Consider the following 20,300-nt stretch of genomic DNA (forward strand, 5'->3'; position numbering starts at 1 on the left):
AGTTACTCTAAATATATTTCTTTTTTATGTCTTACAGCACTCCAAGTATCAATTTCTCTCAGTAAAGTAGAAGTCAGTGTTGGAGTATCTAAGTTCTTCACATGTACAGGTAAGCACATTTGCATAATTTCAGCATTCTAAAAACTAAATTAGATGTATTACTTCTTTCTTCCTTTTATATTAAAGAACCAACTTCATTTGAATGGGGGAAAAGATAATAAAAATGCTGGTTCTTTCAGAAGACTTATTAAATGACTTGGAATTGGGCAAGGCTTCTATTTGAGACTCCTGATAGAGAAAAAAAAAGATAAAGTGCATCATACATTGGGAAATTCTTTTTCAAAACATAAATTGACATTTTTTGAAATTCTGTAATAAGAATTTCCCATGGTATTACTTTGTTTTGTGTATCCTAATTCTCACAATAACCAGATTTAGGGATTGAGATTTTAAATTCATTGTGTTAGTATGCAAACCATTGAAAGGATGTAGAGCATACACTGCTGAAAATTCCAACCTTTCTTATGTTTTAACAGTAAATAAATAAAATAACAGAAACCACGATAGCTCAGCACTTCAGATTGCATAGTTTCTTTTTAATGCTGTTATGAAAACTATGTAGCATGGGTCTAATCTCTGTAGTTAGAGCATAAAGTTAGACTCAAGTTAAAATAATTGAATTTTCCTGAAGTCTCATTGACAAGTTTTGGTCAGACTTTGCACTACAAGCTTTGATTGCTTTTGTTATATCTCTCCTTACTGTAAATGCCACCTCATTCCTTTGTAGATTTTCATTTCAGAAGTAAACTGATGTGTACAATGGGCTCTTGGTATTTGTTGTGGTTTGGTTCTTGGACATCCTGTGAACACCAAAATCTGTGGATACAATGGCATAGTGAAATGGTGCCCCTAATATAAAATGACAAAAACAAGGTTTGTCTTTGGGATTTGTAGAGAAAAATTCAACACACAAATGGTTAAATCTATATGTTGTCGAAGGCTTTCATGGCCGAGATCACAGGGTTGTTGTATGTCTTTCGGGCTGTGTGGCCATGTTCCAGAAGTATTCTCTCCTGACGTTTCGCCCACATCTATGGCAGGCATCCTCAGAGTCCATACCTCACAACCTCTGAGGATGCCTGCCATAGATGTGGGCGAAACGTCAGGAGAGAATACTTCTGGAACATGGCCACACAGCCCGAAAGACATACAACAACCCGGTTAAATCTATAGTTGCTAAATCCATGGATACTGGAAGCCAACTGTAATTATCTGACTCAACAACAACAATTTATTGATTAGCCAGTTGGCCTTATCAAAGACAGACAATACAAAAACAACATACAACATACATCTGGTTCACTTAAAATAAAATACAGATATACAGGTGTCTGCCTGCTTGGTGCCATTGTAGTTTAGCTAAAGATCTATGCATCAACTATCCTCATCTCCCCTGCACTGCACCCCAACCTGATCTATGTACTCTGATCTCCTTTTAGCAGCTTTAAACAAATACAGGGCCACTTTTGTTGTCAGAGTGGGGTTATAACCGGCTAAAAATGAAGTTTTGGCCTCAATAGCCCAGCTTGTTTTATTACCAATAAAAGGCCATAAGTATTGTTTCCTTTCTTTTTTATATAGGTTACAGTTGTGCAAAATGTGGTTCCAATTTTCAACTTCATGGCTGCCACAAATACATAATCTTTCTTCATACGGGATATGATTGAATCTGCCGTGTCTTTCCATAGACTCCATTTGTTCGAATCTTGCCCTAGTGAAAGTGATTCTTAGGTGTCTTGGGATATCTGCTTTTAGGTACAGTGCCCTCTGGAAATTACGTTTAAAGCGTCCTAACCACTTCAGAGATCTTGTATTAGACAGGGTGGCTATGTCTTTTTGGGCTTCAATATCTAGGATTCTTTGGATTACTGTCCTTTTTTTGGGATCCCTATTCTGGTCTGATGAAGTAAATTGTAATCCACAGGAGAAGAGAAACCTTGATAGTTGTTCTGCCCAGGAGTCTTGGTTAAAGCCATTAGATTGTTCTAAGAGGCACAATTTTGGCAGTCTGTTATTATCAAGATTTTTTATTTTAGCCCAATAGTTAAAGGCCCTGATTTTGGCAAGACCTTCAATAGAATGTATTTCTAACTCTGCTCTAACTGTGGCAGCAGTGGTCTTAGCGTCATCACCAAGTATCTGTCTTAAAAATTTTGATTGTGTTTGTTCTAGTATTGGTAGTTTGCTTAGGCCCCAGATTTCTGCTCCGTATAGTATCATGGGGAGGATTTTTGCTTTATAAACTTTGATTATTGGAGTTAAAGAGCCAGGATATCTATGGGTTAGCAGTCTTGCCAGTGTGTTGGAGCGTGCCCTAGTTTTGATCGCACAAGATTGAGAGTGTGCCAACCAAGAGCCAGTCTCTGAATATACTAAGCCTATATATGTAAAAGAGCTAACCTGTTCTATATGCTCTGCATCTAGAGCCCATTTGTGTCTAGATGGGCGCTTTCCGAAAACCATAATTTTTGACTTGGTTTTGTTTATTGTCAGCTCGTTTTTGTGGGCGTAGATGTTAAGTTTTATCAGTAATCTTCGTAAACCTATTTGGGTATTAGACATCAGAACCATTTCATCCGCATATAGAAGAGTATTTATGTGTCTGTTACCAATTATAGGCATATGAACCTCGGAGCTGCTGAGGTGGTCTGGCAAGTCATTGATATCAAAAGTCATTGACTCAAAATGTTCTATTCCTGTCACTTTCATTCAATCACCCCAAGAATTAAAAGGTTTATACATTCAATTTATTGCTTTCAAAATTTATGCTTCTCACATCCCATGTTCCAACGATTTGTGTTGTGTAATTTTGGACCTATCTTTCACTTCTGAACGCATCAGTAGCTGAACATCTTGAGTCCATTTGCTTCCATAGTCACAGTGTTGCCCTCTGCTATATCCCAGTAGCTTGTTAAGTGTCTTTCTATTTGAAATCTCCTGGCACTATCTCTTATTTCATTTTGGATTGTCTCATCATTGGGTTTTCATGGTAGAAAACATTCAAAAGGGGTTACTATGCCTTTTTCTGCACAACACTAACAAGTGTTAGTTTTGGTGCCCTGTTATTGGCTCCAAGGGATCATCTGCCAGTGACAGCCTCCCTCCCCCAGCTGCTGCTCTGTAGCTGTTTGGCAGGTTTTGTCTGTCTCCTCAGCAAAAGCTTGTCTGGAAAGGGAGACAATGCTTCCATCAACATATCCTCTTGCCTTAGAGGAACACTTAATCCAGCATGAGAAAGTAGAGCCACTAGTGGGATCACATTATCAATGTTTATAAACCCGATTGTCAAAGGCATTACTCAATATATTAGCAATCAGATAATATTGATAAAATATCTAATCGTGATTCTCTAGATCCATGCAGAGCTATGGAAAATAAGTCTTTCCCCTCTAGTTTGGAAAGTGTTGTCTTTTTTTCCTCTACCTATATTTAATAAACAGTCTCTGATATGATAACACTTTCCACTTGATTTCCAGAAATTAATTGCTCAGAAGTGGATAGTTTAGAAATAAACATTATTACAAATGATCAGTTTATGAAAAGTTTAAATAATTGCAATGTAGCCAAAGAAATACTGGTCCCAATTTCTAGTTAATGGTAAGTCAAGATTTGTTAGTATACCATTTGTTAAACCTATCTCTACTATGATTAATCAAATCTGAAATTCTTTCAAATAGGGTGAAGTTATTATATATGAATAATGAAAGCAAATAAATTTTAGGAGGGAGAAATTTGTTACGATTATCCAAAACTGACATTAGAAGTGTATTACATGGATTGTAATTTCATAACAGTTCTAGCTCATTAATATTCATTTTACCGTGCCAGGTCAACATTGCAACTGAGACATTATAGATTTTTTTCTCAGTTAAATATCAAGGTGAATTTAGACAAATACTGAATCACTGGTTTGTCACATTTAATTATGATGTGAAGTAATCTGCTATCATGGGGTTTTCCCCACTTTCTGAGTAAGATTGTGAGCTTTGAAATGCTCCCACTCCAAAAACCCAATATAGTCAGTGAGCAACATGCTCCAAAGATATTGTCAGATGGGAAATTTTAATGGGGTGATATACCTGTCAAACCAAACTACAGGTGTCCTAAGGCAATTCAGGGAGAATGGAAACCTCCCACAGAGGAGAAGGGCAAAAGCATGTTTAATCCAGGGTTTTAATATGAAGACAGAAGTGAGCCAATGTGGCATAGTGGTTTAAATATTTAGATACAGGGTTTCAAATCCACACTTGGCCATGGAAACTCAATTAGTGTCCTTGGGCATGTCACATCCTATCAACCTCAAAGAAAGGCAAAGACAGCCCCCCCTCTGAACAAATCTTAGCAAGAAAACTCAGTTTTTGGTTTGCCTTACGGTAGCCATAAGTCAGAAAGACGTGAAGGCACACAACAACAACAGTATGCAATAGTTACCTCTCTCATAAGGTTTTATATTTCCCTGTGCCCCACACAACTCTTGGCCTTTCCTTTCCATACAGAATTTGATCATCTGTCTTGCCATTTATTATAAATGCTTAGATACATCTTGTTTTCAAAAACAGAGAATATCTTTCAAAAACATTGAGTGTCTTTGGTAAAGGCTCACTTTTATATTCATTGTTTTTGGAAACAAGATTATCCACAACAAAGTCATTACTATACTATAGAAACTTTAAAAAAAATGTCTGCTGCATTTTTAAAATCCCTGATCTCTGATTCAAGGAGAACAAGTAGATTATTATAATCTACAAAAATGATTGCATCATATCATTCAATGTCAAGTTTAAATCAGGACTGTAGAAGTTTAGTATTTGATACATGCAAAAACTGATGTTATTTCAAAATGCATCGTGATCCTAATCAGAGAGATAAGCAAAGAGTATATGAAGTTAATCTTTTGAATGAGAGCTTTCCCTTGTTTAAACACCTTTCACTTTTTAGAGACAGATTTTTTGCTTTTTAAGTACTGAAAAAGCTTATCACTAAATAAGCAACAAGACAAAACTCCGATATTATAAAGATACTAAAAAGATTTGTGCTCCTTTTGTAAATTGTACTAAACATTATGTGATAAATCATGTGTCACATTTTCCATTAATAATTGCAAGCCCATTGTTTTTAGGACACTGAGGTAATGCATTTGCTTCAAAAGAGTGAAATGTGGTTATTTTCTTTTCCTCTTTCTCTTCTAAAGTCTAAAGTTTAGGGCAGGGGCCAGGTAAATGACCATGGAGGGCAGCATTCGGCCCTAAGTTTGGGGACCCCTGATATAGTTCTTTGCAGGTTCTTATGGAATACCTTATCAAGGGGATAGCTGATGTAATGCTTTCTCTCTCTCCAGACCCCTGACATGCATTCATTTTCTCTGAGCAGAACATTGTTACCTGAAAGAACATTAAATCATGTAATCCTCCGACTCTTAAATAATACCATCCAACCATCCAAGAATGACACTAGTACATCTTCTCTCTTTTTTGGAGGGGGGTAGGCATCTTAAATGTCAGGCAAGGACGGTAGTCAGAGATAGTTTATTTGCCATTTTTCACTCTGCACTTTCCATCTTGTCTCTCATTATCTGGAAGCATCGTTATATTCTTTGTAACTATGGCAGATTGTGGACCCATTATTTTTCTGTCCTCTAAGACTTCTGTAAAGAAACTTGTACAGGTTGAGTATTCCTTAGTCTATATGCTTGGGACCAGTAGTGTTTTGGATTTTGGAATACCTATATTTGCATATGCAAATATAATAAAATTTCTTGGAGATAGAACTCAAATCTAAGCATGAAATTAATTTCTGCTTCATATATACACATAGCTAGATGGTAATTTTGGTATTTTTAAAATAATATTGTGCATAAACAACATTTGTTTACATCAACCCATTAAAAAGTGAAAGTGTCACTATTTCAGCCACCCTTGTGGACAATTTTGGATTTCAGAATACCGTACACTGAAGCAGAAGATACAGAATCAGTATATTCAGTTAGAACCAGATCAAAAACTGGTTGAGTTTTATTTGTGTTTTGAGTGTATTTTTTTTCTCTTTTCCATGAGGGGGAGAAAATATAAAAATCTCAAAGTGAGATTAAACTGCATTGTAATAAAAATGACAACTTCTTAGAAATGAACACCACACACTACTTCCAAAGCATGTAATTCTTCACTGATCCTAATAATCCTTTTGAATATGCAGCAATTCACAAGGTCATTTACAGTGACATTGAATTATAAATATCATTAATAAAAGCCAATTTCTAATTTTTTTGCTGAGAAATGTTTGTATGTGAATATAATATGTGTATGGATTTGTTCACTCTTTTATTTTATCTTTTTTTAGTAATTGGTGAGCCTGAAAATATAGATTGGTATAATCCACAAGGAGAGAAGATTGTTTCTAATCAAAGAGTGGTAGTTCAGAAGGAGGGTATCAGATCACGGCTAACTATTTACAATGCTAATATAGAAGATGCTGGAATATACAGGTGTCAAGCAACAGATTCAAGAGGACTAACTCAAGAAGCTACTGTTGTTTTAGAAATTTACCGTAAGTAAAATACAAATGGAAATATACATCTGCTACGGTAGTATGATTTTCTTTTTCCACATATTGCACAGAAAATTAGTACAGTATTGTAAATATAATGTGGCAATTAATGGCCTTTTCCTGAAAAAGGTGTGTACATGAGAAGAAGCTTTAATGTAGCGTCATGTCCCAAATACCCTCAGTCCTAGTACACTTATTTTAGATTAATCTTACTAGAAAAGGAATAGCATAAGAAAACACAATTTATTGCCATTTTTTATTATTATTCCGGTTAGGCACATGTTGTTGTTTTTTTACGTGGAGGACACATGCATATATAAACTCATATGCTTGCTTTCTGCTAATGTCAGTTGCCCAAGTGTTCGGTACCAAAAATAGGTGTCTGAAACACATGCCCAGGTGATAGTGCTAACCATGAATCCATTGGAAATGTGAGGAACCTTAAAAACTAGTGCATTAAATTTGATAAGATATTTATAAATTACTAACTAGTCTAAAGATTAATTGTATAGAAACAGCTTGTACCCTTGAAAGTTCATGTTGCAAAAGAAAAAGTTTTAAAGTATTTTATTTATTTTGCTTGTACAGAATATTATAACAACATTTTTCTGTCATATGCAGTACTTTTACTACTTTTAAGCATAAAAGAAGTATAATTATTAAGTATATCTGTTTTGTAATTATCAGCAAAAATTAGGAAAAACTGTTAAAATATGTTTTTCTTCTTTCTCGTAGAAAAGCTCACATTTCAAGATATCACATCTCCGCAAGAATTTGTACAAGGAGAAGATGTACAAGTCATTTGCCGTGTTACTAGTTCACCTGCACCTATTGTCAGCTGGTTATATCAAAATGAGGAAATCTCAAATATTGCTGACAGTTAGTATTTTGGTAACTCGTTAGATTATATGTCTTCATTCTATGCTCAGCCAGTTTTATTTCTTCTATTAAGACCATAAATATTTTAGAAAATTGGATTATATATGATACAGTCTTCGAAGTTCTCTAGAATTCTACATCAAGCACGATGGTAAAAAAAATGTTTGCTATGGAAGACTACTACGATTAGCTTGTCAAGGTCTGGATCAGAGGAATGATGAACCCACCAGGGTATATTTTGGTATCATTGTTTCTGAATTTATTGCCAATTTGTGTGCCATTTTGTACCATCAAATAGACCATTTTAAAAACTTTTTATTAAGAAATATTTATGAACCCCCAAACCATTTTTCCTTTTCTCTCTCTCTTTCTCTCTTTTCCTCTTCTTCCCCATTCAATCCCCATCCTAACCTCCCCTCACTTACCATTTCCTTTTAATTATGTACACAAAAGAAAACCAGAATAAAAATTAAATAAAAAAAAGAAATATTGATGAACCATCCTGAAATAATGAGTCCAGACCCATGAAGTCCATTGCAATGACCCAGGACTGTTTGCGGAAAATGGCTATGTCTTTGTGCGATATATGATGTTTTATGTGATTTGTTTAATAATGTTTAATGTTTTATTAGGAAAGGTTCAACCTTGATGTTTTAGACTGTTTTTTTTTGTTTGTTTTTTTGTTTTTTTTAAGTGAGGGCATTGAATTGTTGCCAACACTGTGAACCACCCTGAGTCCCCTTCGGAGTTGAGAAGGGCGGTATATAAAAACCACAAATAAATAAATAAATAAATAAATAAATAAAAAAAAATTGGATAAAACAAGGTCCACTTTATTTGATCTGTTAATTATTTAAGATTTAAACTGGATATTAGCTGGGGGCAGGTGTCTACATGTGATTTTCTCACCAGTCTTTCCTTCAGCTTAAGGGCAACCAATCTCATGAGTTGCTTTCCCCGTCTGATCTTACTATGGAAGGCAGACTTAGGAAATTCCCTTCTCTAAGCCCCAGAACTCAAAAAGGGAGAGCAAACCTCCATGTCATCCCCAGAGAGAGGCTACCCAACTGCTCCCAAACCCAAGAACCTAAAGAGATTATTTCTATCCTTTTTCTAAATGTGCCAAGATATACACCAACTTCCGATATTGTCCCCAAAACCTGCCAGTGAAGCTTAATAGAAACTGTATGGGGTAGGAGAAAAAATACAAAGAAGAGAAATAAAATCCTACCTTATTCCAATAGGCAAGCAGAAAAAGCTCATACTATACTGAGAACGAATGTGTGTCTCATTCAAATTCCAAAAGGGTCATGCGAGAGCAGCCGGGACTTAAATAGTAGCCCTTTTCTCTGCCCTTGATGTATGCCCAAGGCCAGTTTTACTAGTGCCTGCTCAAGAAGACCATCCAAAACAGAGCAACTTTGGCTTGAACACAACTTTGTGTTTTTTTTTTTAAGTTTGAAAACTCAGTAGGAATAATGTTTGCCCAATCAACTCATATGTGAAAAGTTTTTGGAGATGGAGTTGCTTATGACTACAAGAGTTATATTTTGCCACCAAAATTTATGAATGTAAACCTATGGTTTTACTTGGTAACAATCTATGATGTTAGTATGTAATTCAGATACTTCAAAACATCACCTGGCCCCTTTAGGGATCCCCCCCTACTTTTAGCACTCTAATGTGTGCATTCACATGAGCATGAACTTGGCTATTGAGCTTTCAGTAACACAAGTTGCTTGGCAACACAGGAGTATCATCTCATTTAAAAGCTTCATCTTTAGCAGGTAGAGACTTGTATTTTGTGCCAGCGTTAACAGAGTTCCTGAACAGAGAAAAATATCAAAAGACTACATAGGGTGTGAAGTGCTTATTCTCCATTGTACTGGTTATAAGTGATAGCTTCTTCTTAAGTTACTTTGATGACATAATTTGTACTCTTTCCTTCCACTCAATTTTCTTTCCTGCCATACCACACTTTTAGAAATTAATTTCTTAGTAGAAAGTGGTAGTTTAGACTGAATTTATCAACTGTCTTCCATTTCTGTTCATTTGTTATACTGAAGAAGGGGGATTTTTAAAAAAGGAAAAAACAATCAATTCATCTGAAAAAGGAGAACTGTAGTGCTAAAAACACATTATATATGCAACTTGAAACATATTTTTAGATGAACACTTTCATAGTGCAGTAGTAATGTTTAAATCCTCTATTTTTAATACTATATTTCACCGAAGCTAAGGCTCCATCAAATACAAGCTGTACTCCCCTGCAGAAGAAGCAGGAAGAAAGGCTTAGTTCAACCTTAGTGTCTGATGACAAAACTGGTGCGGGGTGGTACAGCAGTTGTTCCTCCTCTTCCTCCACCACTTCCCCCTTCTATGTGCAAAATGATCACATCCCCCTGTTTTAGGGGCCCAAAATATCTGTGAGTCTAAGGCCTCAAGATTTGTAAGGTGCATTCCATTTTTGGATCCCCTAGAATTGGACAAAAGGTGTGTCTTATAATTGGTGAAATACAGTATATCTTATGCATTCTCAACCAGGTTTTCAGCACTACATTCACTTACTGTATTTATCTTGCATTCCTTTCCAGATAGGTTTGCCATGTTGCCAAACAATAATCTTCAGATTCTTAAAATCAATAAAAGTGACGAAGGAGTTTACAGATGTGAAGGAAGAGTAGAAGCCAGAGGGGAAATTGATTTTCGGGATATCATTGTACTTGTAAATGGTAAGCATTAAGCAGCTATGGTGTATTAGAATGCTGATGTCTTGCTTTGGTGTATTAGAATAACCTAATCAGTTTTAGGAAATTAATTGTATCAACCAACAGTTTAATTAAAAACCTGCTGTGAGAAAGAAACATAAAAAATATAGTACTTTCTACCAAATAAAATGCTGAACACCTCTGTATCAAACTGAAAAGAATGTGTGCATGGCTAATCATTCAGCTCAATTTTGGCATTTACTGGCTTTATTATATTACAAATGGGCTGTAGACATCTATGTGCAAATGTAGACCATTCTACATCTGTGTGCAAATGTATGAATTTTTGTAATCTAATATCAAACTTGATAAAAATGGAAAAATAATGTTAATATTGAATTAGTGGATTTACATCATTTTCAGATATATAATGGAATACAGATAAATACAGACAAAATTCATTTGCTTGAGACATTAGAAATCTTTTTATATGAAATAAGAATCACCCATAATTCAATTTATTTTGTATGTATAAACTCTCCATCTCTTCCATGTGTAAAAAACATTAAGCCATTATCCATTATTTCCTAAACGGCTTTCAACATTTTCTATTTTAAAAAGAAAGACAGCAGCATTTTTAGAGTATTGAAAAGCCCTGAATGTGAATATAATATTATTTCTCTTTTACAGTATAGTCATGGATAACATTACTCAATTTCAACAACTGTTTGGCCAGTCAAAATATGATGCCTAATCTAATTAAAGAACAATTATAATTTAATTATGTGAACATATATTTGATCTTCCACTTTTGCCATGTTTAGGGGTGCAATATCCATGCAAAAATGGAGGAAGAAAACATGAAACTTGTAACCACCCCCATTAAGACTACTTCCCTGCCTTTGCTCCATAAGACATCTGCCTCTCTCAAGGCTATTTATGCCAGACCTCTGTTGCCCTGTAAGTCTCCAAGTGTCTCTGCCTACTAGGACTAATGGCCATTTTTGTTGCATTTGTGAAAGGGGAGAATTGGCAGCAGAGGTGTGGTGGCTTCTCCTTCTCCCCTTCTCCTTTCCTGCCAGTAGCCTCATTCAAACCTCCTTTAATGCCTTGACACCATGTCGCTCTGATATCAAAACATTCTGACGGGTTGGATAGAATCAAAGGTAAAGGTTTCCCCTGACATTAAGTCCAGTTGTGTCCGACTCTGGGGGTTGGTGCTCATCTCCATTTCTAAGCCAAAGAGCCGGCGTTGTCCATAGTCACCTCCAAGGTCATGTGGCCGGCATGACTGCATGAAGCACTGTTACCTTCCTGCTGGAGCAGTACCTATTGATCTACTCACATTTGCATGTTTTCGAACTGCTAGGTTGGCAGAAGCTGGGGCTGACAGCGGGCGCTCATTCCGCTCCCTGGATCTGAACCTGTAACCTTTTGGTCTGCAAGTTCAGCAGCTCAGCGCTTTAACACACTGTGCCACTGGAGGCCCCACGGATAGAATCGTAGCAGAATATAATTTTAGAGGTTGAGGGAGCTGCAAAGTACATTCCATATGCACTAATCCTGTTTTGGACAACACTTCATTTTCCCTTTCCTGGGAAACAGAATTCTGTGGGGGACGACGAAGTACTATCTAAACAGAGGCTTGTATGCATAATTACCAATAATGAACTACTGTGAGCCTTTAGAGTATACTTAGAATATCTTGTAAAGAGTACATGCATGTTTAGAATGAATAATGTCAAAAACAACAATGCATTATAAAATATAAATTGTCATTAGAAATGCTAAATCTGAACCATTTAGAGCCAAGCACCTAATGGGTTTGACATGCCCATACAAGAGCTATCTCCTTGAATTTTATATACAATGCACAAGATAACCAGGGCATCAATCCCCAGAAGTTTCAGAAAGGTTCTCACATCTACAGATATTTGGGGATTTAAACAATTTAGACAATACCAATTTGTTGTTGTTGTTGTTTATTCATGAAGTCCTTTCCGACTCTTTGTGACCTCATGGACCAGTCCACGCCACAGCTTCCTGTCAGCCATCGCCACCCCAGTTCCTTCAAGGTCAAGCCAGTCACTTCAAGGATACCATCCATCCATCTTGCCCTTGGTCAGCCTCTATTCTTTTTCCTTCCATTTTCCCCAGCATCATGATCTTTTCCAGACTTTCCTGTCTTCTCATGATGTGGCCAAAATACGTTATCTTTGCCTCTAATATCCTTCCAGTGAGCAGCCAGGCATTATTTCCTGGAGTATGAACTGGTTGGATCTTCTTGTGGTCCAAGGCACTCTCAGGATTTTCCTCCAACACCATAGTTCTTCCTTCACTCAGCCTTATGGTCCAGCTCTTGCATCCATAGATTACTATGGGGAATACAATTGCTTTAACTATGCGGACCTTCGTTGCCAGTGTGATGTCTCTGCTCTTCACTATTTTGTCAAGGTTGGCCATTGCTCTCCTCCCAAGAAGTAAACGTCTTCTGATTTCCTGGCTGCAGTCTGCGTCTGCAGTGATCTTCGTGCCTAGAAATATAAAGTCTGTCACTGTCTCCACGTTTTTCCTATAATTGTCAGTTATCAATCAGTCTGGTTGCCATAATCTTGGTTTTCTTGATGTTTAACTGCAACCCAGCTTTTGCACTTTCTTCTTTCACCTTGGTGATAAGGCTCCTTGGCTCCTTGTCACTTTCAACCATCAGAGTGGTAACATCTGCACATCTAAGGTTGTTAATGTTTCTTCTAGAAATTTTAACTCCAGCCTTGGATTTGTCAAGCCCTGCACATCGCATGATGTGTTCTCCATACAAGTTGAATAGATAGGGTGAAAGTATACAGCCCTGCCGTACTCCTTTCCCAATCTTGAACCAGTCTGTTGTTCCGTGGTCTATTCTTACTGTGGCTACTTGGTCTTTATACAGATTTCTCAGGAGACAGACAAGGTGACTTGGTATCCCCATACCACCACATGCCACAATTTATTATGGTCCACACAGTTGAAAGCTTTAGAATTGTCAATAAAGCAGAAATAGATGTTTTTCTGAAACTTCCTAACTTCCTCCATTATCCAACGGATATTGGCAATTTGGTCTCTCATTCCTCTGCCTTTTCTAAACCCGTCTGCCTTACAGGATCTTGAGCATTACTTTACTGGCATGTGAAATAAGTGCCACTGTATGAAAGTTTGAGCATTCTTTAGCATTTCCTTTTTTTGGTATGGGATATAAATGGATTTTTTTCCAATCCGATGGCCATTCTTGTGTTTTCCATATTTGCTGGCATATGGCATGCATCACCTTGACAGCATCATCTTTCAAGATTTTAAACAACTCAGCTGGGATATTGTTGTCTCCTGCTGCCTTGTTATTACCAATTTACCCCCCCTCCCAAATGCGATAACAGCAATTCCCTTGAATATCTGTCTATCTTTATGGCACACAATGACATAACTTCTACTTAGCACAGATTTATACTATTACTTACTTACTTTACTCCTCTTTGCAGATTCAATCATTTTTATTAGGTGTCATTGGAATTTCTGATGCTGAGCACTGCATTCTGGGAAATGTAGTTTAGGGCAGGGCCTTTTTCATTCTCTGCAAAAGTTATTACATTAACTGTGTTATTTCCCCCTATTTCTGGGAGATATGTGCATCAATTTTTCATAGGCATAAGTGGTAAAAAGAAGGGGAAATTACAGTCAGGGATAGAAATAACCACTATCCCTACCAGTAACCCCTGCCTTTTGGCAACCCGTTTGCTCACTTGTTTTGAATAATACAATGAACTTCTTATTTTGCAGAGTGAATGTTGCCGTGGGATATATTGGGATCTGCTGAAACACATTAAAGAGCTTAACTCGGATATTTCTGTGACTTTCTTTAATGTGCGGTATACTTTTTCATCCATGAACTGGTGGTGTATAGTTTGTAACAGCTTCAATGGTCATCTTAAATGGAGCCTTAAAGGCTTTCAATAGTCAGCATAGATGGGGTCTTTAGAGGTTGAAAACGGTACTAAACAATGATTCTGTACAAGAAATTGTGTTATGGTTTCTGGTGATGGCTGTAAGAAAGGATGAAGTTGTCAAGGTCCCCAAAATGATTCTTACTTAGCCATGTAATAGTCATACTCCAGTGTCTCCACAAGTAATTCTTGGCATATAATTGAATTCAAATATATCTATATTAGTCTGGATCAGCATGCAATGAGATCCTGTAGTACCTTTAAGACTAACTGAAAAAAGGAAGTTGTTAGCATATGCTTTCATAAACTTCATCAGATGAATGGCTGAAGTGCCTGGGAACAGAATTTTATAGCTATGAGAATGAGCAAGCTTTCTGTGTCAATAACAATATATATGTGGATATGGTTATAAAGTGACAAGTTCAGTTTTGACTACAATCAATGGGCCACAATGGCAGGGGGAACAATGTTGCCTAGGGCCAAAGTAAATGGATAACCATGTGAAGGGTGTTTATTGGAAGCAATGTGATGTAGCAATGGAACCAGAATGAATATATGATAAAACAGGCCAAGAACATGAAAATATAGGATCACATTAGTGTTATAGAATGGTGGTTTTCATCTCGCTATCTTCTGGTTTGCTCCTGCAGAATTCTGGAAAATGTAGTTTAGGAAAGCCAGGACCCCTCTAGCTGAGAATTCCAAAGGCCCCACAATTTTCTCACATCAGTATACAATATTATTTCATGTACCTGGCTATGTCAGAAATTTAAATTAGGATAAATTTTAATTTAAAGTAACTGCAATAAATCTAACTATTTCATTTTGGTATTGTTGTGCACAAAAGACTTCAAATGTTTATTTAATTTAAAATTATGTTAATTTAAGCATAATGGTGCCTATTTGAATATATTATGAAGATTTATGTGTTTAGGAATTTTTTTGTAACTGTTGATTAGCTTTGTTGTTTTTGGTGACTCAGTGGTTCTTTTACAACTTTTTTTAAAAATGAAGAATTGTTAATTTCCCTCCTTTCTCTCTTAGGGCTCATCAAGACAGGCAAAACTGAAGCCTGTCTTGGTTTTACCGGAGGCATCCAAACATGCCATTGGTAAAACTGAATTAATTCAGAACAAAGCAGGGTTTCTCAAATTAATTAAACACATGTTAAGATCCAGATCTTAGGTAAGATCCAGGTCTTATTAGGTGTGGGCCCTGTGTAAATTGGGGCCAGAACCAATCCACATAGCGATCTTGGTTTTTCAGGCTCCAGGAGCCCGAAAAACTGAGAGGGCACCCACTCCCTCTCCCCAAACCACAAAACAAGCCCTTAAAAGTTAAAAAAAAAAAACACCTTACCCTGCCACCATTACCTTCTCCTTCCCCCCCCCCCCCCCAGTCTACTGGCAAATCATTTCCTCACACCAGGGGGATATGAGGAGAAAGATAATGGCAGTTGAGTAAGTTTTTAAAACTTTTAAGGGCTTATTTTGGGGGGGCTTTGGAGTGGCTGCATGCCATCCTGATTGTTAGCAGGGTGGCATGTACACACACACACACACCAGGAAAGCCCAGGGGGTTTTTTTGGAGGGGGGGATGCATACCCATTCTGAAGTGGGTTTTTTAAACCCACTTTGACATATGTTTAAGTCATGTGTGGAAGTGCCCTTAGCAAGAAACTGTTATTGGAGAAAAAAACGGTTAGTGTTGGTTTTGTCCCAAAAGTCAAAGTTTAAGTTAAAGAGGCTAGCCAACATAGGCCAAAGGGGAGTTATTTTAATTTATAGTACACTTCTTTCTGTATTAGATGAATTATTACGATTTCCCAGAAGTTGGATGGACCCTTTATAAAGATTAACAGGTCTTTTTAAATTTGCCAAATTAGCTCAATGTGCTTGCTCCACATAAGCAGCAGTTTGCATCTAGGAGATCAAATAAAAATATACTTTAGTCAAAAGCATTTTCATTCACGTGGAGGAATGTTATATTCAATTTCAACTGAATCATTTGAGACAGCATTTTAAAGCTTTTCTAGCCCAAGCCTTCACTTATGTGTGTGCCATTCAGGTTACTGGAAGGAATGGAAAAGCATCCTTCTCTGGTTAGCAAAAGGATGGAACCAAAACAGTTCTTCAGACATGACAGATTATGAGAAATGACCTGATGAAATCATTGGAACAGATGCATCCTTTCACAGAAAAGCAACTCAAGGAAAATGCAACCAGGACCCCTCCATTTGTCTCTTGTACCAGGTGAAAGGGCCAAATGGTTAAGAAAGGGCTGTAGAGGGGAGAAAGCAAAGAAATACTGAATTTCTTCATTCATTGCCAATTACTATAGAATTTATCCAGCTTTTTTCTCAGAGATGAAAAGGCAGAAGAATGTTCCTTGATGTAGAACATTTTCGCATATTTCTCTCTGAAGCCACTAGAACAGGAAGAATTTGCTAAAATGAGAACTGTCACCAAATTGATGATAGTGGATTGTAGGATCACATGTTACTGAAAATTAATCGGCATTTGTCAAAATCTATAACCTGTTATGATGATTGCAGAACCTTGTTAGTAATTAAATTCACTCAAGAAAATATTCGAAATTTCTTTAATTCTAGGTTACCACTATAAAGCAAAGTTACAAATGAAAAAAATGTGGGCAAGTTCTCAGTTTAATAACCCCCAAAGTCCCAAAAGTTTCTCCGTACAGCCTCCAGGTCTTCTAGTCTAAGCCAGTTCTTATTATCAGGCTCTTTCCCACGTAGGGCTCCAGATGTTTTCATTCCTCAACCTTGGCTGTGAACTCATGGCATGGAAATGTTCTGTTGTCTTGAACACCCCAGATATGAGTCCTTGACAATTGGATTGATTTTTGATCTCATATTACTATCAATTTTTTGTTCCTGGGGCATACTGTACATAACTTGGTTTTTTTTAAAAAATTAACACCTGAAATCTTCTACCTCACTTTCAAATACTTCCTGCTATGTGTGCAAATAAAATTGTTGTATGGGGATTATTTATTTACTCAATAATTTTTACTCAATAATTTTTTCACATTTTGTCTAGTTCCTCCAGTAATTACATTGCTGCAGAAATCCTTTAATGCTACAGCAGATCGAGGAGAGGCAATTACTTTATTATGCAGAGCTACTGGTTCTCCTGAACCTGAAATCAACTGGTATAGGTAAGTTCAAAATACATCTATAAGAGGTATATTTAAAAAACCAAATGCTTATAGACCAAATAGAACAGAAATAGCATGAGTAGGTCTGTGTGAATTTCTTCCTGGGGGACATGTTTCTATTTTTTTATTTTTATTTTTGGAATTAGACTCTTTTATCTGAAACCATCTACATTAAAATGAGATATTGACTGACTGCTGCAAATACAATTGTCTCTGTGTATTCACAGATTCTGTATTCACAGATTCAACCACCTGTGGCTTGAAAATATTTTTAATTTAAAAAGCAGTCCTCCATTTTACCATTTTATATAAGAGACACTATTATACTACACCATTGTATATAATGGAAGGGAAGCATCCATAGATTTTGATAACTACTAGAGGTCTTGGACCAAACTATAATGGATATGAGGAACCCACTTGTACAAAAATATTGAATATAAAATTTGCATCTAAAGAGAAAATATCCAAACTAGACTGGAATAATGTGATAGTGTGTCATACTAAGGATGTTTGTTCAAGCTTAATACTTTGGAATTATTTTTCACATAAATTATTCCCACTTACATTCATTGGATTTTTTAATTCTGTTAGAGACATGTGAAGATCTGTGTCACAGACAGAACGCCACCAGATAAGATTCAACACAGTTTATTAAAGATACAGAACCAAAAATGCCCGTAAAAGACAAAGGGCTAGGCAAAGACTCGCCTTCAATATGAAAAGACACTAAAAAACAGTTCAAAAGATAAACCGGATTAAACGGGAGTTTAATCCGGGTTAAACCAAAAATGCTTACTTCAGCCTGGCTCTTAAAGCAAACAAAAACTGGTAAACTAAGATTCAATGAAACATAAATAACTGGCAGCAGATTACTCTCTGCTACTCAACAGCTGTGGTTGATTAACTAAGTTGTTACTCCTCCGTGCAGCAAGCGAACTCCGGGTCCAAACACATCAATCAGGGCAGAAGCAGTCAGCGGGGTCCCAATCCGGTCCAAGGTCGAAGGCCAGGTACAGACGTCTTTAGTTCACCAGTTCCACCGATAATCACAGAAGGGATAGTCCAAGGTCGTAGTCAGTCAGTCAGTCAGTCAGTCCAGCGTCAATCCAGAGTAGGCAATTAATGTCCGTCAAAAAGACGACGGAGGTCCAAGCTATTAAGATTAAACACAAGTTGCACAGGAAAAGCCCACACAGTTCCTCCCGCCATCTATGCCCAGTGTCCTTGGTAACTTACGTATTCAGCAAACGAATCACACCCGTCTTCAGGAAATTCCCAACAAGAGCCCAAGCGTTCGTCCAGATTACCTTGCCCAACGCAATTAGCCCTGGATTCCAAACCCCATTTTATGCCAGTTTACAACTCCTCATCGCTGTCAGCTGTTACCCTAATTCCAGGTGCCTCATCATCATCCTCCTCATCAGAGCTAAAACACCTTTGACTACGCCCCACAGCATCCCCAGCTGTGGATCCCGTCCCATCCCTCCAGCTCGTCCACGGGTCTAATCCTGCAACTCCCCAGTCGCCTCCCATACTATCATTGCCGGTGAGACCCAAATCCTCCCTCACACGAGTCCATTCCATGTCATCCTCCTCTGAGCTAACCACCTCTTCCTCCATTCCCTCGGTAAAACCCTCAAAGGAGTCTTCGTCTGTTGGTTCTGCAAATAAGTCCCGCAGCCGTTTCCTTTCTCGCTCCTCAAGAGAGTCTGACTCCCGAGGAGTCTTACGACCACGTCTCCCAGTATCGGAGCCATAAGGCTCAACCATAACAATCTGCATGACTAATTTGACATTAATAATGAATAACAATCATCAGTTGATTTATTTATTATAAAGAACTCATTATAAAGCACTTATTATGAAGTGCAGAATGAAATTCTGCTTAATGCTCAATTATCTTTTATAATTCTGAATATTACAAATTGCAAGATAAAACCCCGGCTTGTCCCATTTTGACAAGTGAGAACAAAAAAGTGCAATTTCCTCTCTTACCTCCTGTATTTTTTGCATTTGTGAGAACAGTTTGTAAACAAATTTCATAACTAATGTACAGTATCTGCTGTCATGTTTCATTGTCCTTTATCAATTATAATTATCATATAGGTTTCCTGCATCTTTGAGGTTAATGGGCTTATCCTTCTTTGTATTTGTGTATTTTTCCTCACACAGGGGAAAAAGTAAGCCAGTCTTTTTCCAAAAATAAAAATTCAAAAAATCAGAAATTTTTCACATGCTTCTAAAACAAACAACATTTATCCTCTTCTTATGCTGAAGTTGACAAATGTTGTGAGTGTTAATGAACTCTTGACAAGCTGTCTTACTGAGAACAGATATGTTAGAGATATGGGTTTACATTCCCAATTAGAAATCAACCCTGATGCTATTTTAATACATAAAAGCCCAATTTGTTACTGTAAAAGCTACTAGGGCTGATTTTTCAGGGGAAGTGTTAAAGCCATTTTATTTATATGTCTCAAACATATTTTAGTTAAACTGTAAATCATCACATATAATAAATTTAAATAAGAAAGAAATAATTCTAGTACTAAGACTTTGAGGGAAGCATTCACAGTGTATTTAATGATGAAATTTAAAACAGACGATGATTTCTGCACATTTATGACTTTATTCCTGAGGAACATGTTTTTACATTTTATCTTACACTATTTGAAACCATATCAGCTAACTTGGATATTTTCTGAATCTTGTAAATGCAAAGATAGTGAATATAAAATATAGATTTTTCCCCTTAAGAAAATATCAATGTTATACTGTTATAGTGTGTCACACTACCTGCCTGTGTCATGTGCACCAAATGATTTAATGAAGACAATACTGTATGTCATTGATAAAAAGAAGCCATCCTGTTTACTTTTTAAATATGTGTGTTTTAAAGTAAATTGTTTTGTTGTCATGTTTCACAATTGCTCATTTTATTGAAATATTTATA

The 20,300-nt window shown here is 36.7% G+C and overlaps 1 protein-coding gene across 5 annotated transcripts in view; it reads left to right on the forward strand.

Annotated features, from left to right (window-relative positions):
- The window catches only part of ncam2 (neural cell adhesion molecule 2), a 401,448-nt gene that overhangs the window by 225,663 nt on the left and 155,485 nt on the right, over nt 1-20,300 (forward strand). For 4 of the 5 annotated variants that reach the window (XR_010004200.1, XM_062975023.1, XM_008107637.3 and 1 more), the window contains exons 2-6: nt 38-109; nt 6,397-6,603; nt 7,339-7,482; nt 10,077-10,214; nt 17,227-17,344. Coding sequence is in view for 4 of the 5 variants with exons in the window: in XM_062975023.1 (XP_062831093.1) it covers nt 38-109; nt 6,397-6,603; nt 7,339-7,482; nt 10,077-10,214; nt 17,227-17,344 (679 nt within the window). In the remaining variant the exon portion in view is untranslated. Of the gene's footprint in view, nt 1-37; nt 110-6,396; nt 6,604-7,338; nt 7,495-10,076; nt 10,215-17,226; nt 17,345-20,300 lie in introns of those variants that run through there. The other variant, XM_062975024.1, reaches the window with a different exon arrangement.

The sequence above is a fragment of the Anolis carolinensis genome, chromosome 3, assembly GCF_035594765.1.
Source record: "Anolis carolinensis isolate JA03-04 chromosome 3, rAnoCar3.1.pri, whole genome shotgun sequence".
Lineage (NCBI taxonomy): Eukaryota > Metazoa > Chordata > Lepidosauria > Squamata > Dactyloidae > Anolis > Anolis carolinensis.